The following is a 23450-nucleotide window of genomic DNA, read 5'->3' on the forward strand; positions in this document are numbered from 1 at the left end:
TACAATGATTTCGTTTCGACGGCTGTCTACCTTGGACTTCATCTGGAGGTTGTCATTATTTCGGTGCCATTTCAGTTCACATTTTGCGCTAAATTTGTATTCTTTATTTGAACTGTTGGTGTCCAATAATTTCATTTGACAATGATTACAAAATCTGGGTGGAGAGAAACCAAAGCAAAGAAACCTCATGCTTGCATTCTCTCTCTCTCTCTCTCTCTCTCTCTCTCTCTCTCTCTCTCTCTCTTCTCTCTCTTCTCTCTCTCTCTCTCTCTCTCTCTCTCGTTTCTTTTACAAGTACTACATCAGACCCTGCTATTTTAACCTCCTGGTGTGAAATCTGCCTTATAGCGAAGTCGTAACACCGGCCAGGCTACCTCTTCACATAATGACTGTATGGAAATCGAATTTGTTTGACACTGCTTGGCGACCATTTCTTTCCCTCTTTCTCTAAGCTTCAGAATTTTCATTCTCCTTCTGTTTTTCCAAACTCGTGATATCACAATCTTCTTCTCTTCGGTTTCGGGCTAGAAAGGGGTATCAGGTTGGCCGTGCCATTTGTCCTCGCTCTTTGTAGAAAAAATAAAAAAATGAAAAGGTACTGACGATGGCCTGGCCATCAGATGGCGATAAAAGTAACTAACAATGGACTCGAAGCCTTTTTCCGCTCTCCCCACAGCGACCTGTTCTGCTCGTAACAGCACCCGACTCTCTTTTATTCCTCGATGTTTTGCAAACATAGAATCCATGAGGAAGCCGAGAGTCGGGGGCTGAATGCAACTCGGTTTCTGTAAGGCGGGGAGCATTCCTCCTCCAGACGTAACCAAGTACTGAGACCGTTTCCTGATAAAATCGGGACGCCATATCTTAAAAACTACCATAAGGATCTTCTTGAAAATAATCTCATTATGTTTCCGCGAGTTCCATTCTCGGGCATTCCGTTGAGGAGTGAGATATGTGTATTTCTGGTGATAGAAGTTCACTCTCGACGTGGTTCGTGACTTCCGTTGGTCCCGTTGCTGAATAACCACTGGTTCCATGCAACGTAAAAACACCATACTAACTCATTATGTTTCCCTTAATCATATATTTGTGGGAGAGTTGTTTGACCTAACCTAACCTAACAAGCCTAACCTAGGGGCATGGCAAAAAATAAAAATAAATAAATTGATTAATAAATAAAAACTGGACTGGTGATATATATTTGCAAACGGGAAAGCGACTCAAATATTATAATATTTATAATACCAGGTCAGTTCTGAATTATGGGAATGAAAATAAGAGCCAAGGATATTGAAACAAATGGCTACATTTTAAAAATAATTTTGTACGAGGGGAATGTATATAATTAGTATGTACTGATTATCGCACAGCTACATGGAACTCAGATGTGTAGATATTTGTTGATGTGTGTGTGTATATATATATATATATATATATATATATATATATATATATATATATAAATTGCAAAATATAAGTATGATGATTTGTCATAGCTGTATATATCAGTATTAAAGACATACTATTTTAACTACAATCAAATGCAGTTTTTTTTTTTTTTATTTTTTTTTTTTGCCCTAGGTGAAGTGTCAGCACTCCAAATTAAAATACCCCGATTACATGGCCCCTCAGGTTTAGGAATTGGGTCCCCCCCAAAAAAAAAAAAATCCAATCACTGTAGGTTGATTTTTTTTTCCCCTTGTTTATGGATCCCAGTAATCCGGAGAAACCAATTTCAGGACACTAGATGTGAGAGAGTCAAGTCGGACAAGGCATTCCAATTATTTCTCTCTCTCTTCATCTCTCTCTCTCCTCCTCTCAATTCTCTCTTCCTCTCTCTCGTCTCTCTCCTCTCCCTCTCTCCTCTCTCTCTACTCTCTCTCTCTCTCTCTCTCTGTTTATGGTGATGTTTATGTGTGTAAGAAAACAGTTGTGCGCTAAGTTTGTGTGCATATATAATGTGTATATACTGTACATATATATAAACACATATATTATACAAATGTATGTATATTATGGAATGTATGGGTATAATATATATGATTAATAAATTAGACTCACCTATATATGCATACACATATATACGCATAAGGTCCATTTAAAGAATGGAGTATCAGTCAATTAATAGGTTTAATTTGGATGGTTATTATGCGCAAGATTGCGCAAATTAATGCGCATTGAAAAAAGATCATGATATCATATATATATATAAATATCTATATATAGATATATATATATATAATATATATATATATATATGATTGAGCGATACGTAATTTTGTACCCTCGGCTATATTATGGAAGTGTGACGTTGAGAATTTGATCTTGTGATAGAGAATAATAGAATTTTATAACATTTCCTCGTAATGAATAAGGAAAGTACATTAAACTATTTTATTGAATATTATTTTATTTATATAAATTTGGTTTACATAAAAAAATAAGGAAATCTTGCCGACTGGAATACAACATGATTCAGGATCAGGGGTGAATTTAACCTTAAATAAAATATAATCCACTGAGGCTAGAGGGCTGCAATTTGGTATGTTTGATGATTGGAGGGTGCATGATCTACGTGCCAATTTGCAGTCCTTAAGCCTCAGTAGTTCTCAAGGTCTGAGGGATGACGGGGAAAGTGCGGACGGACAGACAAATACCCATCCCAGTAGTTTTACAGAAAACTAAAAATCAACTGAAGTATTTCCCAATGAAGGCTAAGGTATAGTTATTTATTTATCGCATACAAATACCTGAGGTCTTACCAAATCGTACTTCATGAATTAATGCTGTTCAGAGCTCCAGAATTCCACTACAAGTAAACTTGACTGAGTTGCGATTCAGCCGCTGATTATATGCTGCAATTTGCAAGCGGTTGCTGACGTCATGCTTGTTTTTCTCCTCCTCCGGCTGAAGAGAGAAACATACTCATTTTTTTCTTCTTCAAGGTTCTCTGGGAATGGCGAATCTCTCTCTCTCTTTTTTTGAGTCTACTTTAAGAATGGCGAATCCTTTCTTCACTATATTTTTTTCTTCAAGCTACTCTGGGAATTGCGAATCCCTGTCACTGTTTTTTTAAGTTTCTCTTGGAATGCCGAATCTCTCACTGTTTGTTTTTTCGAGGTTCTCAGGGAATGGCGAATCTCTCACTGTTTGTTTTTTCGAGGTTCTCAGGGAATGGCGAATCTCTCACTGTTTGTTTTTTCAAGGTTCTCATGGAATGGCGAATCTCTCACTGTTTGTTTTTTCAAGGTTCTCAGGGAATGGCGGATCCTTCTTTCACTTTTTTTTTAAGCTGCGCTCGAAATGGCGAATCTCTCTTTCACTGTTTTTTTTCCTTCAAGCTACTGTAGAAATGGCTGATCCCTTTTTCACTGTTTTTTCCAAGGTCCTCTTGGAATGGCGAATCCCTGTCACTGTTTTTTTAAGCTTCTCTGGGAATGGCGAATCCCTCGTTTACTGTTTCAAATTGGCCTTTCGACAGAAGACGTGTCAGTTGCGTGCAGTTGAGCATCAGGCACAAACTGTGCGTGGAGAAGAGGTCACACGACACCTTTTACCTTTATTTTTTTGTACTGAGCAAATATATTTTCAATATTCGTGTACAGTCGTGACCAAATTTCACGCGAATCAGTCAATCAATCATCGGCTTCTTGGTCCAAAGTTCGTCGGCAAGAAGGTAAAAGATAACGGAGAGCATGTTCGTGCTTTCAAAGGGTTTGGTTAAAAGGACCAAGGTCGGCAAGGTGAATTCGTCGTGATTATGGTATCGCGGGTTCGTTTCCCGCTACCGGGCACGAGGGTTTCTTTCATATTTCTTTGAAGTTGGATCTCGAGGCTTTGTAGTGTCCAGCGTATCCAAAAAAGAGCAAAGAATTTGAGAAGATAAGAGGGCATTGAGGCTATTACATTTACATATGTATATGTTGAAAAGGACCAGTAGATATATATATATATAATATATATATATATATATATATATATATATATAATATATATATATATATATATATATATTTATACACGCGTAGATAACTGATGAAACCTTTTAGCTTAGTTTCTTAGTTAAAAATTTTTCCTAATTTTTGTGTTTTTTTTAATGAAACGGCTATACATCAAAGAGATTGGGCCCAATGTTTCATAACACTGCTGCGTTCATGCCATGATTAGTAAGGGTAGCCTTGGGCATTAATTAAGTCAGGATTACATATATATTTTTTTAGGTAAATGCATCACTTATCCACCCAAACGTCCTTCGTATTTGTTTCAGTGTTAATAATGAAGCACATGTAAAGTATCTTATTTTCAATTTCTTCATTTTTAATTTTAGTTGAAGTCCAGAGTTTTCTTCGGTCAGGTTAATTTAGGTTAGGTCTCATAAACCTATGTATGTTAGGTCAGGTTAGGTTAGATAAGTTTTCATGTATTGCCTTATTCTCTAATAGAGGTGTTTTTTGTTTTACCTTACCATAATGATCGGTATCAAAACACGGGCTGCCGAAAGTAAACATGGGCCATAAAATTATTTGTACAGTTAAAATCTCTCTCTCTCTCTCTCTCTCTCTCTCTCTCTCTCTCTCTCTCTCTCTCTCTCTCTCCTCTCTCCAACTCTCTCGAAAAAAAACTCTATCTCTCACCAAACTTTTCTTGGAAAAAAACAATACTTATTTCTCTCTTTTCAAAAACTTTCTCTTTAAATTCTCTTTCCTTCCTCTTTTCTCTGGTCTCCTCTCTCTCTCTCTCTCTCTCTCTCTCTCTCTCTCTCTCTCTCTCTCAACTTATCCGGGATTTTGGATAAATAGAGGGTTAGTAAGGCACAATTTCCGAAGCCCAGGGGCCGTTTCGCATTGACGAAACTTTGGAATCTACCAGTCGAGAGACTTTGAAGAGAGAGAAAAAAAATATTTTTTATTTATTATTCCTGTAGTTGTTTTTCCCTGACCACAGGAGTTGTTGTTGTGGCTCCAGTATCAGAAGAAATGATACGATCATATCCACTAATTTCGTTACAAGTTTTCATTGGCAAGAATATGATGTCGTCTCAAAGCGTGCATTCTTTACACTAGCAAACATATGTATACAGAAATTATGTATGATAAATTCGCAAAGTAACTAAGTCTACGGGCATAACCAGCCCCGTTTCACGGGCAGACCCACTCGCTTCGGAGTTGGGGGGAGGTAGGATGAAACCCCATTATGAACCATTTTAGGAGTCGCCACTATAACCCTGCCAAGTTTCTATGCCCATCGGACCAGCCGTTTGGCCGTGGTTGAATGACAGACGGACGAACAGACATAACGCCCATTATAGTAAGATTGTAGGCTCTGTTATTCGCTGTTCAAGTGGGTTAGTTGGTATCTGGATGAATAAAATTAATTTGAGCTTGGAGTTAAGTTTTTACTTTTTTTTAATCAGTTGTTAGCGGTAGTAATAATATAAAAGGGAATTTTTCTATTTCGTCGTCATTCATTTTATCCGTGATTCATCTGCATTCATTGGATGATTCACGCATTTTACATTGTTGTTAATTCCCGTCTCTTATTCCCGCGATTTCTCATCGTTGTTCATTCCAAAGGTGGAATATCTTTATATGTATACCAGCGGTTTATTAATATAGTTATACACTGTTATTCACAATTGACATTTACCCCCGTAGGTAGGTAGTGCCGTCAGTGCACCTCATGCGGTGCACTGTAGGCTTTACTTTTATTTTTTTTTCAGCATCCCTTCGGCCTCTATCTGCTGCAACCCCTCACATTCTTTTTACTGTACCTCCATTCGTATTCTCTTCCGTCTTGCTATCCCCCCTCTCCTAACGATTGTTTCAAAATGCACCTTTCAAACCCTTCTGCTCTCAATTTTCTTTTCAGCGCTGACTGACCTCAAAGGTCCCAGAATTGACGATTGTGGTTTCAATTTGACTATTCACACCTTTTTTTGTTCTTCTCCTCCGCAGGACAGTTCCTCCGGGATGCCCGTTACCCTGAAGGTCGACCCACAGGGCTTCTACCTTCACTGGAGACACACCAGCGATACCAATGTGAGTATTTGTGGGCACTTTGGGTCAGCTTATTGGTTTTTTTTTGAGGAACCGAGATGGGGAAAATGCCCAATTTTTTTTTTTTTTTCATTCTTGCCCAACTACTTTTTCCAACTTCGTATTTCTCTCTCTCTCTCTCTCTCTCTCTCTCTCTCTCTCTCTCTCTCTCTCATATTTTTTAATTCTTGCCCAGCTCCTGTTTCCAACATCGTAACTCTCTCTCTCTCTCTCTCTCTCTCTCTCTCTCTCTCTCTCTCTCTCTCTCTCTTTCTTTCTCTCTCTCGTATGTTTTCATTCTTGCCCAACTCTGTCAACATCTAACTCTCTCTCTCCTCTCTCTCTCTCTCTCTCTCCTCTCTCTCTCTCTCTGTCTTATGTTTTTTTTATACCGTTAATTAATCTTCCACCATTATAAGCGAGTGTAAGGCTTCTCTGAAGTCTTTCTTTCCCCTAATCTCTTCCCTCTTATTTTCTTTATTAATTTCTTTTTTCCTTCGATTCCTGGCGAAAATGGGACCTGGTAGGTGGGCCAGTAGTAGTCCTGTTGACGTCATTATAATTATTGGTGATACAAGGTGTCCATAAAGTCCCAGTACCATTCTGAACATTCAATACTTGTAATGGTACTGGGACTTTATGGACACCCTGTATTGATTGATTGATGTTCTTGTGTGTCGATTGCCTTTTGTGATGCTCCTTGCTCTGGTTGGTGATCTCTTAATTATTTTTAAGAGGGGGGGAGGAGCAGGTGAGTAGTGTGTTGAAGAAATGTGATCACTTTCTAAAAATGTATCCTTACCATTCAGTAAAGTATGCGATAATTGGTTAACACGCTTAAATATATTTGACTCGGTAACATAACCTTTTGCAGTAATACTAAAACCCTGCTAGCGAAATATATAAGTTGGTCAGTAATCTGGTATCAAAATATATATATAATAGATACACACTCGCTGTCAACTTACAACTAGAAATTAATATTTCATATTTTTATCATATATTATATATATATATATATATATATATATATATATATATATATATATGAGTGGCTTAATAATCTGTCACAAAGTTTTTACATAATAAATACACACACGCGGACATCTTACAACTAAAAATTAATTCTAAATACTTTTATCATATATCAATAAAGAAAGAGTAAGTTGCCTATTGATGTCATAAAATTATATACATAATAATACACGCATGTATTTGGTACTTTTATCACTTACCATAAAAAGAAAAGAGTTTGAGTTGCTTATTAATGGGTCAAAATAATGCATACATGATAAATACACACACACAGGCATCTAACAACTCAAAGTGAATATTTCATCCTTTTATCACATATCAAAAAAGACAAATACATATAAGTTGCGTATTAATCTGTCAAGAAATATAGATACATAGTAAATACACGCATACAGATATCTTTCAACTAAAAAGAATATTTAACAATTTTATCACACACCAAAGAAAGGAAAAAAAATATACAAGTTGTTTATTGATCTGTCAAAAAATATAGACATAATAAATACAAAAAAATATATACATAATAAATAAACACATACAGATATCTTTCAACTAAAAATTACTATTTCATACATTTACATATCAAAAAAAGAAAAACTATATAAGCTTCTTATTAACCTGTCAATAAATACATGTACATAAATACACACACAGGACATCATACAACTCAAAAGGAATATTTCGTACTTCTATCACATACTAAAAAAGAAAAAATATATGAGTTACTTATTAATGTGTAAGAAAATGTGAACATAATAAATACACACATACAAGACATCTTTCAACTAAAAAGAATATATAATACTTTTATAACTTATAAAAAAGATATATACGTGGCTTAATAATCTGTTAAAAATTGTATACATAATAAATATACGCATACAGATATCTTTCGACTAAAAAGAATATTTAATACTTTTATCACATACCCCCCAAAAAAATCTTCATTGTTTTCTTCTATACAACAAAATCTGGACACTCATAGTAAGGGACTCTCCTTTGATACCGCATTTTGCTTGCGGTGTAATATTAACACTTACTTACACGTTAAAGAAAATTACCTCACAAGGAAAGATTTTGTGTTCCTTTGGTAAGAAGTACTTTTTTAGTCATAAGAATTTATATGTACACACACACACACACACACACACACACACACATATATATATATATATATATATATATATATATATATATATATATGTGTGTGTGTGTGTGTGTGTGTCTGTGTGTTATGTGTGCGTGCGTGCGTTCCTCTATCCCATTTGAGCATTCTAGCCTCAAATTTTGTTATGTAAGGTAATGCTATTTTTCGGGTTGTTAAACTAATAATAATAATAATAATAATAATAATAATAATAATAATAATAATATTTTTTTGTGTGGTCTATCACAGTCCTCCAATTCGACTGGGTGGTATTTATAGTGTGGGGTTCCGGGTTGCATCCTGCCTCCTTAGGAGTCCATCACTTTTCTTACTATGTGCGCCTTTTCTAGGATCACACTCTTCTGCATGAGTCCTGGAGCTACTTCAGCCTCTAGTTTTTCTAGATTCCTTTTCAGGGATCTTGGGATTGTGCCTAGTGTTCCTATGATTATGGGTACAATTTCCACTGGTATTTCCCATATCCTTCTTATTTCTATTTTTAGGTCTTGATACTTATCCATTTTTTCCCTCTCTTTCTCTTCAACTCTGGTGTCCCATGGTATTGCGACATCAATGAGTGATACTTCCTTCTTGACTTTGTCAATCAACGTCACGTCTGGTCTGTTTGCACGTATCACCCTATCTGTTCTGATACCATAGTCCCAGAGGATCTTTGCCTGATCGTTTTCTATCACGCCTTCGGGTTGGTGCTCGTACCACTTATTACTGCAAGGTAGCTGATGTTTCTTGCACAGGCTCCAGTGGAGGGCTTTTGCCACTGAATCATGCCTCTTTTTGTACTGGTTCTGTGCAAGTGCCGGACAATCGCTTGCTATGTGGTTTATGGTTTCATTTTTTCGTATTGCACTTCCTACATATGGGAGAGATGTTATTTCCGTCTATCGTTCTTTGAACATATCTGGTTCTTAGGGCCTGATCTTGTGCCGCTGTTATCATTCCTTCAGTTTCCTTCTTGAGCTCTCCCCTCTGTAGCCATTGCCATGTGTCATCGCTGGCTAGTTCTTTACTATGGGATTCAGGGCCTCTGTAACACGGTTTTTTCGCAATAACTTTTTATCTATGCATTTCATAAATATAACGCTTATTCAGAATACATATTATATCCACACATAAATTTTGACTGTATTCTGCATTACGTAGGTGGAATAAATATGGTACTTATAATGTAAAAGTGACCTTTTTTGAAGACGGGCCAACTTACTCAGAGAAAAGGTTTCGAACGCACTCGTTACGTAACTTATGACGGCATTTCTTCCCTCTTTCTCGATGGATGATTGGCTGTACGTAACGAAGGCTAAACCTCTGGCAACAATGACATACAAATTTTAAATACAAGCAAAGCAGTACACCTTTATGAACTATGGAACCTCTCCACTGATAATTGTCATAATGAACAAACCAACAAAATATGTTATTAAATACAAAAACACTTCGATTATTAGTCTAACTCCCAAAATAGGTTTCCTAAGAAATTACAGTTTACTTTATTGACAAGATGTAGATTGACAAGATGTAGGGAATAGCTGGTAATTTTCAAAAACATAGTAGACAAGCTTGATTTGATAACTGCTATATCCAACGTCAAGCAATTTTTATTTATTGGCTATCTACCTATTTACTGAAAAAAAAAAAAAACAACAGCCGGTACCGTATATTGGCTTTAAACCTTCACCAATAATTATCGTCAGAATGATGACTTCATGAGGCTCCACCCACTTTCGCCTCGTTATAATTCAGGATAACACTGAAGGCTACCATGGGCACTGTTGGATTAGAAAATTTAACATCTGTCTATAAAAACTAATTTCTCGAGTAGTTGTAAGAAGTGCTAAATGATCCTCAAGGATCCCAGCAGTTGGCCTAAACGTTTAATTCATGTATATTACTGCTATACTGTTGCGGCACTACTGCTACAGTAGTATTACTACGTTAGCGCTGATACCCCACCCACATCTATGTATCGTTCTGCCATTCATAAAGTCTTTGGGTTTCAGAGCCGATGGAGTTTCTGCCTGGTGGATGGGCGGGGCAACATTTCGTCAAAAGGCGTGTTTACCTTGCTTACGTAATGAATGTTTTTCGACTCCTGGCTCGTAATCATTGGCCATGGCGTCGGCTAGATCATTTTTACTCTATAAAAATTAAAACTATCGGGTTTAGGTTATTGATAATGCTGACAAAATTTGTGTGTGGTTGTAAAATATACATATGTCAACTTTCAGCTACATCCGATGCTTTGACAAGGAGCAAAGTCCAAAAAACCGTGTTACAGAGACCCTGAATCTCATAGTAGTCTGTCTCATGTATTGTCCGTGCATTGGTTTGTTGTGCCATTCCTCTGTTCTGTTTGTCATTATTATTATTATTATTATTATTATTATTATTATTATTGATATCCTTTTTATCGTTAATAGCAGATATGTTTTCCTTTAGCACTGGTCGTGCCATATGTATTACCTTAGTAACTCGTCATTATCGTGAAATTAAATTTTTTTTTTAATTTACACCTATACAAAGTTAAGTATATCTTAGTTTTACCAGACCACTGAGCTGATGAACAGCTCTCCTAGGGCTGGCCCGAAGGATTAGATATTTTTACGTGGCTAGGAACCAATTGGTCACCTAGCAACGGGACCTGCAGCTTATTGTGGGATCCGAACCACACTATATCGAGAAATTAATTTCTATCACCAGAAATAAATTCCTCTGATTCCGCGTTGGCCGAGCCGGGATTTGAACTTCGCACCACCGGATTGGCAGCCGAGAGCGAAAACCACTCGTTCAGCGAGGAACTTACACCATACACACACACACATATAATACATATATATATATATATATATATATATCTATATATATTGTGTGTACGAGTGCTTATCTTCACCTAAGAATGAAAAAGTTGGTAATTATGAAGCCTATAAAAGTATTTTTCTTATGTCAGCAGTTAGAGAATGAGTGATTCGGTGACGACGAATCTTTGCTTTATGAGAGCCATCCACTGTTAGTGGCGCTGACATTTCTTTAGGAGTGAAATTGGGCATTTTAGAAGGATCCCCTACCGTTACGCGTGCCACATAATCTCGGAGAAAAATCCTTATCGTATCCCCAAAGAAACCGACGTCTAAGGAACCTTTTCAATCAAGTCAAGTATCCTATATATTTCAGCGGAATCCTATTATATGTCCTTCGGATTGCTTGATGCCTCCTATCATAGCCGTATGTGTTCGTTAAGCCATATGTCTCTTGGAGGGCTCCGTATAATACCTGAAGGAGAGTCCTTCACCTAAAGTACATACGTCTAATATCTGAATAAAGTCCCGTATCTGTGAGAGATCCTCAAACGTCGGGAAATCCTACGTTCTCTTACAAATCCTATGCCTTTATGAGAGTCCCATATCCGAGGTGGTGGTGGTGGTGGAGCCCTTTTTATCTTCGGAGAAAGCCCCCCTGTATCTGGAAGATCTAAATGATCCTCCTTTTCAGCGCCGATGTTTTTTCTTTCTTTCTTTCTTTTTTTTTCTTTTGCATTAAACGTTTTAGCTGAATTCTCGCGTCTCCCTTTGTTCCTCTCCTTTTAATGTCTTCCCTGCCACTTCTTCCATCCCCTCTTACGCACCTCCTCCTCCTCCTCCTCCTCCTCCTCCTCCTACTACTCCTCCTCCTTCCAGTGTGGATCCCCTACCCACAGGCCACCTCATTAGAGAGAAAGAGAATATATATTATATATCCTTTTTTCCTCCAGGGTTGCAAGTTGGAATTGGCCGAGTTAGGTTTTTTTTTTTCCTTTTTTTTATCGTTAGAGTGCTATTTCTGATATAACAGTTTCTCTCCCCCCCCCCCCCCCCCCCACTTCTCTCTCTCGTCTCAATCTCCTCTCTCTCTCTCCTCTCAAAGATTTTGACGTCGTTTATATTATTTACATGGTGTGTGTGTGTGTGTGTGTGTGTGTGCGCTCGTGTGTGTGTGTGTGTGTTGCATCGCTCTTTATAAAAAAAAAAAGTGCATAGAAATCGGATTTGCTTAACTCTGAGGATATGTGTATATTACTCCGGTAGATATCTTCCAAGTGTATCAGATGGGAGATATTCCAAGGGTTATTCTTCTTGCATTTAAATACATTTTTATGTATTTATTCATTTTTTTTCCATTTTCAGTAACTGGTATCTCCTCGTCTGTATTTCCCCGTTCTTCCTCTTTCTTCTTCTTCTTCTTCTCAATGAACACCATATTCTTTGGAAGCTTGAATTTCAAGTCGATGGCGTGGCTCCTGTGGGCTTGTTCCTTATGAATAGGCTTCATGTACTTAATAATAATAATAATAATAATAATAATAATAATAATAATAATAATAAGTTTATCCTGATAATTGGTCAAAGAGTTGCAAAGTCAATGGTCAAACCGTTTGATCATTGCGGGTTTGTCGTAACTTGAAAGGAAGTATTTTGGACTCACCGCCTCTTATATGTTCGTCTGTATAAAGGGGGTGGTCACTAATGGAAAACAAACCCGTAGTTTATCTCTAACATTCATAAGCTAATAAATGTTATGATTTGTGGAGGAAATGTATTCATTTTCCTTCGGAAGAAAGCGACAGCGTTCTCTTAGCTTCCATCAGGCCAGAATTTCTAAATCAGACGCTTTGGAACTCTTTCCTGCGTCCGTTTTCCAAGGGTCGTGTCAGGTTCTACCTTCTGATCTCGACTAACCTAACAAGGCCAACAAAACAACAAGAGCTTTTATTGACGTCATCGAGTGAAGGATAATTGAGCGAACGAGTGATTAAGTGAGCAGGATAAATGAGAAGTGAGTGGTTGATGAGTGTATAATGAGTGATTAGTGAATGCGTGAGTGAGTGAGTGAATCTCAGAGAACAAAATCTCCCTTTAACAACAACAACAACAACAACAGAGTTGGACAAGAATGGTACAAAGCCTCGGTATCTTATATTGACAAAAGGAGGAACAAAAAAATCAATGAGGAAAAAAAATACTTTTTTTTTTTTTATTCCTTCTGATGTAGGTCACGCCTATAGTTCTATTCATTCCGCTTGGGGAACGAGAGAGAGAGAGAGAGAGAGAGAGAGAGAGAGAGAGAGAGAGAGAGAGAGAGAGAGAGAGAGAAGACGGGATGAGGAGGCTCAAAATATTTATTCGGGGGAGAAGAAATTGGAACGTGGAGGGGATTGAGGGAGCAGAGGAGAAGGAGAAATAGAAGGGAGAGGAAGCAGAAGGAATAATGGAGAATAATAAGAAGCAAGAATGAAGAAGAAGGAAGAAAGGAATGCAGGAGAGAGAGAGAGGACGGAGAACAGAAAGCGACAGAGGACACAAGTAACCGTATTGATTCCAACTCCGTTTCTTTTCAACCAAATTTTTCTCTCTCTCTCTCGGAGAGAAAAAAAAATTGAAAAGAAAAACTCGCAACAACAATATATTTGTTGGACCAGGCTTTTAACATATTACTCGTTTAGGGTTACGCCGACAGAAATTCACGAAACTTTCCCATTGCAACAACAACAGCAACAACAACAAAAGGAATATTAGAAAAATTTTAGAAGCGAAAAATATTTTACGAGTGGAAACTGTGTATGGTGTTACATTGTTTGAATGGCGAGGTCTTAGTCTAGTGGGTTTAGCAACCTAATGCCTTTATCCTGAACCTTAAGGGTTAAAAGGCTTGATCTTATATGTTGGTAGTAGGGAGTCCAGGGGTCCACACTACGCCTCTTACTCCCCACCAATGCACAGCGCCCGTAGGGAGTTAGAACCGTCAGTGCACCTCATTCGGTGTAATGTAGGCATTACTTAAGGTTCTTTGCAGCGTACCTTAGGCCCCTAGCTGCAACTACGTTCACTACTTTTACTGTACCTACTTTCATATTCTCCTCCAGTTACTGTCCACCCTCCCCTAACAATTGTTTCATATCGCAACTGCTTTAAGGTTTTCCTCCTGTAACACCTTTCAAAACTTTTAATCTCAATTTCCATTTCAGCGCTGAATGGCCTTAGTTGCCCCAGTGCTTGGCATAATGCCAGAAATCTATATAAATCAAAACCAACGCTCTGCCTGCAGTCTGCCTCACAGCTCGCCCTAGATGGCACTGAAGGTTCCTTCCAGCGTCTTCTTGGCCTTCAGTTGCAAATCTCACTGAGACTAGCTGTCCACCTTCTTCAACTTACCCTGCTCCAGGCTTTCTTTCAGCTGAAGAATAGCTGTCCACCTCCTTCAACTTACCCTGCTCCAGGCTTTCTTTCAGCTTAAGAAAAGTTCCTTAAACCGCATATTTTTAAAAGTAATGTTGGAATTTGAGCAAAGCAGAGAAAATTCATATTTTTTATTGGTTATTATAAAACTGGGGATTCTTATGATCGTATGGTTTCCTGCCTGGGTAACTTGCTTTCTCCTCTACTGCTTAGTTTTGAAACACTTTTTATTTAGCCTTCTTCAAAATAAAACTATTGAAAAGGCTTTGGCTGCCTGTCTGTCTGCACGTTTTCTGTCCGCCCTCAGATCTTGAAAACTACTGTGGCTAAAGGGCTGCAAACTGGTGTGTTGCTCATCCACCCTCTAATCACCAATCGTACCAAATTGCAGCCCTCTAGCGTCAGTACTTTTCAATTTATTAAAGGTTAAAATGAACCATGATCGTGCGTTAGGTACCTCAGTATCATGGGCCGCTGCTGAGAGTTTCATACAGCATTATATGCGCCTCAGTGGTGTGGTCGGTATGGTGTTGGCGTGCCTCCTGGGTGCCCGCGAGTTCCATTCTCGGGCATTCCATGGAGGAGTCAGAGATGTGTATTTCTGGTGATAGAAGTTCACTCTCGACGTGCTTCGGAAGTTGCTGAATAACCACTGGTTCCATGCAACGTAAAAACACCATAGAAACAAAAACAAACAGACATCATTATACGCTGTACAGAAAAGTCGATTGCGCCGAAATAACTTGGCTGCATTATTTGCTTGCTACTTCCTTAATCCTTGACGCTTGTAACCTTCTGTTACTCGCGAGGCAATTCTAAAGCTTCCCTCCGGTTTCATCGAAGACTTCCGGTCTTTCTTAATATTACCCACCTGAAAGACAGAGTGATACAGAGATGCTTCAAGATATAAGCCTACTGTTTTTTTTTTTTTTTTTTTTTTTTTTTTTTTTTTTTTTTTTTTTTTAGGGGGTGGCCTGTGAAGGCTAACGGCTATGCAAACCCCCATTTCTTTCATTTCAGTCCTTCTCAGTTCTGACCTTTCGATCTCAGTGGGTTTCCTCAGTGGGTCTAAACAAAATCACACACACACAAACTATATATATATATATATATATATATATATATATATATATATATATATATATATATATATATATAGTACATATATATATACATATGCATAAATAAAGGTGATGTCACGGAGGAAAATGAAAAGACGAGAATTGGCATCACCTTCATTTATACATAGCATCACGTTTCATATATTTCGTGATCAAGTTATTCATACATATACATATTATACACATATGTGTGCAGGTATTTATATAGTACATATGTATAATATATCTAATTTGTGTATTTCTGAATATATAATACATATACATGCATACATACAAATGTGTGCATATGTAAGTATGTATATGTTATGTATGTATGAATACTGCATCTAGGAGTCCCCACCTCGTTCCGGAGACAAACCGAATGCTTACATCATATAGCAGTATTTGCTAATGGTATCAAGAAAAACGGAAGTCGATTATAGAGGTTAAAGGCTATATATACAGGGTGTCCATAAAGTCCCAGTACCATTCTGAGCAATAAATACTTGTAATGGTATTGGGACTCAATGGACACCCTGTATGTGTGTGGCCAGAGGCAAGGGGCATGCAGCCTCCCTCCCAAAATTCACTGCACAGAAACTTCCATCGGGTCTTAGGAGTCTGGTGCAAGTGTCGGCGAATCTCAGAAGCGAGGGAAAGCTGGATTTAAAGAGAGAGAGAGAGAGAGAGAGAACGCATTCTGAGCCATTTGTAAGGAAGTTGGTGGCACAAAAAGCTCCAGGAAATAAATCACCTTCTTTTTATATAATATTTATATTCCGACCGAAGAAGATCGGACATATTTTCACATTTTAAACATAGCCTATAAATTGTATGTTTATTTATTTTATCTAGTTTTTTATCGCAATTTTGTTTTTAATATTACAAAACAACTTATTGCGTGTGTCTCTCTCTTCGCTAAGAGGAGTTTATGTTTTTGCCCGTTGACTGATCGTTCGCGAGCTCTGGATAACCCCAAGAAGTTACCAAAAAGATTTTTGGGGAAGGTTTTGGGCGAGTTGGCCATTGGCCAGCGGCTATTCAACGAGATGTGTTATGCGAGATCGTGTGAGGCCCCTGGCCCTGGGTTTTGCTGGCGTTTCTGAGTTTTTTTTTTTTTTTTTTTTTTCCAAAAAAAAGAATTGCGTATTCTCTGTGGTCGGTTATTTAGAATGGAGCTCAAATACGTTTCTCGTTAGGTTTGAAATGTATTATGATTTTTGCATGGTTCTTAACATTTCGGACTCGAAACTCTTGTGATTTTAAAATCTTTATGAAAAATAATAGGTACTCTCATTTTGAAGTTTGACTTATGTAAAATAAAAAAAAAGTTGCGTAATCGTTATAGTCGGTTATTTACAATGGTGCTCAAATACGGAAGTGTTCCATGTTAGGTTTGAAATATATTTTGATTTTACATGTTTCATCGAAATTCAAACGGGGACTCCTGGTAATGTAAATTCTTTATGAAAATGATAGGTATTTGTAGAATATCTTGTAATTTCAAAATATTTTTCTTCGTTGCAGGATGATTTTCATTTAGGTATTTGAAGAAAGTGTTGTAATCGAACGATTTTGAAATATTTCCGTAAGTAAATTTGCAAAGCCATTTCTATATTTATGGTAATCTGGAAAGCGGTTTCAGGCAATGATCTAAAAGATTATTTGAATCGGTCGTCTGAAAATCCATCAGTCAATGTCATTTCAAAACTGTCTCAAAACGGATGGGTATTCGACCACCTAAAAGAAATAAGTGGTTATTAGAGTATCCTTATCTGAATTCGTCAGTTCTTTGAAATAACACGACACATTCTAGTTCAGGCATTGAGTTATTTTAAAGTCCGAGGTATTACTGAAATTCTCCCTCAACCACCAGATGATCGGAAACGCCTGTCAGCAGTTTGGTCATTTAAAACGTTATGTTACTGTAAAAATTCATACACACACATTCGAACATGTTTCACAGGATGAAAGCCCATTGGTGATTTGGAAATGTGGATTTTAATCTATCAATCTTTACAAAATATGGAAGGTTTCATATGGTGAAAGTCCAATTCTAGATTTGGTGATTTGGAAATGTAGATTTTATTCTATCAAACATTTGCAAAATATGGAAGGTTTCATATGGTGAAAGTTCATTTCTAGATTTGGTTATATGGAAATGTTTATTTTAATCTATCAATCTTTACAAAATATGGAAGGTTTCATAAGGTGAAAGTCCAATTCTAGATTTGGTGATTTGGAAATGTGGATTTCAATCTATCGAACATTTGCAAAATTTGAAAGGTTTCATAAGGTGAAAGTCCACTTCTTGATTTGGTTATATGGAAATGTGGATTTGAAGCTTTCTCAGCCACATCTTGGAAAGAGGAATTCAAACGATTCTGGGTGCGCCTCAGTGGCTTGGTTGGTTTGGTGTTTGCTTCTCACCTCGGTGGTCGCGGGTTCGATTCTCGGCCATTCCATTGAGGAGTGAGAGATGTGTATTTCTGGTGATAGAAGTTCACTCTCGACGTGGTTCGGAAGTCACGTGAAGCCGTTGATCCCGTTGCTGAATAACCGCTGGTTCCATGCAACGTAAAAACACCATACAAACAAACAAAAACAAACGATTCTGGAAACGAAGGATATCGTAGAAATTCACTCCCTGGGAATGATTGGCCAATCACGAATCCATTACATACGGGTAGTTCTGTTATGTATGACGGGGCTGCAGAAATATGACGGTACACCCACGCCATTAAACTGAATTACATTTGCAGTTCGTCAAATCTGCCCATGTCACTTTTGAAAACGTCTTTCTCGAAAATGATATTATTCGAAAATCTGCCCACAACCTTATGATGTTACTTAATAGTAATATAATAATACTTTATTTCGAATATGAATTCATATACATTAAGATAATCCACAACTAAATTGATTGTGATCAATTTTATTTCGAATGTGAATTCATATACAATAAGATAATCCACCACTAAATTGATTGTGATCAATTTTATTTCGAATATGAATTCATATACAATAAGTTAATCCACCGATAAATATATTGTGATCAATTTTTCAAAACTCTCCTTGAAGAATTTGTTATAACCATCAACTATACCAAATTCTCTTCTACTTATAGTTTTTCAAACCTAAATTTCTAGCAAATGAGTGTTGCTTTAGTTTTCTGCCAAAGAAAATGATTGAGATGGCTGCTGTTGGTCTGTCCGTCCTCACATTTTACTGTCCGCCCTCTGACCTTAAAAACTACTTAGGCAAAAGAACTGCAAATTGGGGTGTGTTGATCGTCCACCCTCCAATCATCAAACGTATCATATTGCAGCCCTCTAGCCTCAGTAGTTTTTTTTTTTTTTTTTTTTTTTTTTTTTAGTTTTTTTTTTTTTTTTTTTTTTTTTTTAAGTTGCAAGTTAGACATGATCGTGCTTTTGGCACAGTCATAGGTGCCAACAAAACAGGCCATCACCGCGTCGTGGCTGAGTTTCATGAGAAGCGTCTGAAAGTTATTGGGCCTTGGCTGAGAGTTTCGTTGGCCTAGGCTGAGTGTTTCATGGACCTTGGCTGAGAGTTTCATGGACCTTGGCTAAGAGGTTCGTGGGCCTTGGCTGAATGTTTCATGGACCTTGGCTGAGAGTTTCGTGTGCCTTGGCTGAGAGTTTCGTGGGCCTTGACTGAGAGTTTCGTGGGCCTTGGCAGAGTGTTTCATGGACCTTGGCTGAGAGTTTTGTAGGCATTGGCTGAGAGTTTGATACAGCATTATAAGCTGTACAGAAAACTCGATTGCGCCGAAGAAACTTCGGAGCATTTTTTACTTGTGTAATTGCTCAGAATTGTCATCTTAAATTGCATAATTTTTTTAGTAATTTTTTTTTCTTAGATGCATAAATAATTTAATAGTTTTTTTCTTTTATCTTATTTCAGGCTGAGGTTGAAATTCTGGACATCTCTACCATCAGAGACACGAGGAAGGACAAATATGCGAAGGTGCCAAAGGTAGGAGAATTTCCTTACTTGGGAGTCGTCGGATGAATGTGTGGAGGATGAGTGGATGTCGTTGTTTTTTCGGAGCTTTGCGCAGTTAGCTTCTCTCTTGTCTTAGAAAGAGGAGACTTATGATCTTGTGCAAGCCTAAAAAAGGATTGGTTGAGGGTATTTGTGAGGAAGAGTAAATGGAAATTGGCTTTTGTGGAATGTTCACCCTTGAGGTAAACTTTGCTGTGTTGTTGTGGTTGGTTGATGGAGCTGTTTAAATGATTTTGACCATTTTCTTTTAAAGTTACCCAATCGAGGATGATTCGACGCTAGACAGTACTGACAGTATAACTTTATCAATGCCTTTTTTTCATTTAGTTTGTATTGTTTTTTTTTTTTTTTGATTGATGACAACGCACGTGCTATTCTCAGCCATCTTTTCTAGCTGACACGAAACACTTTAAATGATTTTGTATGTTTTTCCTGAAGCAAAACGAAAGTGGACACCTTGTCCTGGATGACTTCTTAGGAATTTGCACTAACTGTCAGACGTTTAGAGATGGATGCTAGTTAATCGTTAGATACTACAGTAGATTCACATCAGCCGTGCATTTGATGTCTAGGCTAGTCCCTTACGACGCTCCTGATTGACTGTTGATAAGCCAGTCACAGGGCTGGAAACTCTCAGTCTCTCTCGAGAGTTCACGTAGGTAAGATGTATGTTCCGCCTCTCCTTTCAAAAGTATCGCTCTGGAGAGCTCGGAGCACAGACGCTTCCTATGTGAACTCTCGAGAGAGACTGAGAGTTTCCAGCCCTGTCATTGGCTTATCAACAGCCAATCAGGAGCGTCGTAAGGGACTAGCCTAGACATCAAATGCACGGCTGATGTAAATCTAGTATAGTGTTTTCTTTTGTTCGACACTAGGCCACTGGCCCAGTTTTGAGTTTCTTGTTTTAGTTTAGTTGTTAAAGGCTTCAACCTGTTGTGTTTTCTCTTGTTCATGGAGTCGTATCCTGACCCTGTAGTTTTGTGCTTTTTTCTTATCAGTAGCAGAGCTCTTTCTGAGCTCGTCCTCAAGACACGCGGCCTTTGTTAGTGTTTTACCCCATGAAACTGGCTTCGTGTTTGTGTTTAGGACCACCTTTATATGACAGTCTAAACCACTCACCGTCTTTTATCTGAATAGTAATCGATCTTAGTCTTGATTACTTTTTATTTTCGTAACTTTTCTCCAATCCTAGAAGTTGGTTTCGCTTTACTATAGGGTGCCCCTCCCCCCCAAAAAAGGAAATTTTAGATTTACAGCATGTATTTTACACACTTTCACACACTATTCCCTGGCTCAGAGCCAATGCTCCTGACTTCATTGAACCTAACGAATGGCCCTAAAAAAAAAAAAAAAAGTCCAGATCTCAACGTATTGGATATTATCATGCGGGGTTTACGGTTACATCAATTTCAGTTACAGAGGAGAAGTCACAATTATACAGTCCTCAAAAATAAACTGCACTAGATTTCTTTTATTTTTTTTTTTTTTTTTTTTTTTTTTAACCGAACAAGCGCCGATAAACGTCTTCGGTTTCCAAGTTTCACTAATATCTTAGGCCAATCTTTGTTAAAATGAAATGTAGACTGAAGAACCAGCGTAGCAAATCAGACAACTCCCGAGTTCAGCAGGTTTTCGTTGTTTGTGGGGGGCGGTGATGTATTTTGGGGGTTGGGGAAGGGGGGTGGGTGGGGGACAAGGAAGATAAGTGTCATGTTGAGAGTTGGAGTAGGAGGTCTTCAGTTATCACGCTGCCGTGAATCTGAGGCGGAGAGGTGACAAGAGAAAAGCTCTGGGATGTTGGTCCAGGGCCTGAGAGAGTGGTCCAGAAGGGGGTCGGGGGGGGGGAGGAGGAGACTACCAAGGGGGTAGGTGGTGCCGAGGGCGATCTGGGATAGTGAGAAATAAAAAGACCGTTTTGCAAACTGACAACGCTTGAAAAAGTCTGCATAGAGGTCTTTCCATTTTCTGCTCTTCGTGTGAACTCCCCTCCTCTCCTCTCTCTCTCATCTCTCTCGTCTCTCTCTCTCTCTCTCCTATATGGATTGGGTGGGCCCAGCCTTCGCCGAGTTCAGTGGGAATGTTTGGGTCTCAGGAAAGCGTTTAGGTAACAGAGAGGAGTTCGAAATAGAAGCTGATGTTTACTAGATATTTTGAAAGGACAGGCAAGAGCAAATGTATAAAACTTAAGACGAAGAAAATGTTATTATTATTATTATTATTATTATTATTATTATTATTATTATTATTATTATTATTATTATTATTTCTATTTCAAAAATTAAGCCTTTCCACTTAACCGGGCGCCTCTCATGAAAGTTAAAGGCAACGATAGCTGCTACATACATATTTGTTTTTATCTCTGAGTCGTGGATGGAGACCTATGTAGAAAACTTCCACAACATTAGCCACTTGACACCTGCACAGCAGACTCATCAGCAACGCGTCGAACACGCTTTTACCCTTTGCCATACATTAATATTATTATTATTATTATTATTATTATTATTATTATTATTATTATTATTATTATTATTATTATTATTATAGCTCATGAGACACTAGAATATTGAAGAAATCCACTGTGGTATCATTGTGGATGTAATGATATTTATTATTATTATTATTATTGTTATATCTCATGAGACAATAAAATACTGAAGAAATCCACCATGGTATCGTTTTGGATATATTCACATTTTATTATTATTATTATTATTATTATTATTATTATTATTATTATTATTATTATTATTATTATTATTATTATTATTATTATTCGACAGACATGAATCCGATTACTTTCGCCCATTTAAAGTCTCGTTCTAGTGTTGTGCAAAAGTAAGGCAGTCGAGAGTTAGAGAAAACTCGTCCATTTGTGCTCGTGTAAACAAGACCTGCGCCTTTTCCTTCAATCTTGTAGCTTTGCCAGAGATCCTATTGTGTGGGAAATAGGTTGAAGTAGTAGTGGGATCTTCTTTTCAAGGAACGTGAGGGAAATAGGGAACTGATCAATATTATTTCAGTGTGTTCAAGGAGTTTGTCCCCATATTTTTCACTTTATTTTTTTTTTCTCGCTCTTTCTCTTCTGTCTTACTGAACCTGGGCGCTCTCGACTCATGTCACTATGGAATAGAATGGAATATAATATTTAGACCAGAGGCCAAGCCCTGGCACCTACGAGGTCATCCAAAAGGTGTAGCGGGAGGAAAACCTCGTAATGGCGCTGCAAGAAGATTTTTAGAAGAGACTGGAGAGTAAGATGGAAGAAAGAGAAGAAGAACGGGGCTACAGGAAAAGGATGAAAGGAGTTGTGTAGCTAGGGGCCGAAGGGACGTTGCAAACAACTAAGGTATAATGCCTGCAATGCACCTCGTGGGATGTGCTGACGGTAGTACCCCTGTATGGAGTCGTGTCTGTGCAACTGGCTTAGTTTTGCAAGTCTTTTAAAGAAGGGCGATCTGCGACCAATTTTGTGTATGGTCTGTCCGACTGTCGCTTGTGGTGTTGGGAGACCTTTCGGGAAAGTAGAAATCTATAAAAAAAGAAAAAAAAAAACGTAATCGGTGACATTTACAGAGCAGACGTTGCGGTATTGATTCCTCTTCTAGGAAGTTTGTCTTGGTATCGGCCTCTGTTTTATATGGCAATTTGCTATGGCTGACTACTCATGTAAAATGGCATCTTAATAACAGTGGCCATTATTAGAATATCGTTGGAAAAATATTCCTTTAGTGTACATGACTTGTTTTTCCAAACAGGAAATTTTCGTAGGCCAGGGTGCTGCCTGCTTTTCTCTTCGCCATGAGAGGAATTTATATATATATTATATTATATATATTATAATATATATATATATGAATATTATTATATATATATATATATA

At 37.7% G+C, this 23450-nt stretch overlaps 1 protein-coding gene across 14 annotated transcripts in view; it reads left to right on the top strand.

Moving 5' to 3' along the window:
* The window catches only part of LOC135210724 (1-phosphatidylinositol 4,5-bisphosphate phosphodiesterase classes I and II-like), a 634901-nt gene that overhangs the window by 394544 nt on the left and 216907 nt on the right, over positions 1-23450 (top strand). For all 14 annotated transcript variants that reach the window (XM_064243527.1, XM_064243524.1, XM_064243531.1 and 11 more), the window contains exons 2-3: positions 5955-6038; positions 19466-19537. In XM_064243527.1, the coding sequence (XP_064099597.1) occupies positions 5955-6038; positions 19466-19537 (156 nt within the window). The remainder of the gene's footprint in view (positions 1-5954; positions 6039-19465; positions 19538-23450) is intronic.

The sequence above is a fragment of the Macrobrachium nipponense genome, chromosome 4 (genome assembly GCF_015104395.2).
Source record: "Macrobrachium nipponense isolate FS-2020 chromosome 4, ASM1510439v2, whole genome shotgun sequence".
In the NCBI taxonomy this organism is placed as follows: Eukaryota; Metazoa; Arthropoda; class Malacostraca; order Decapoda; family Palaemonidae; genus Macrobrachium; species Macrobrachium nipponense.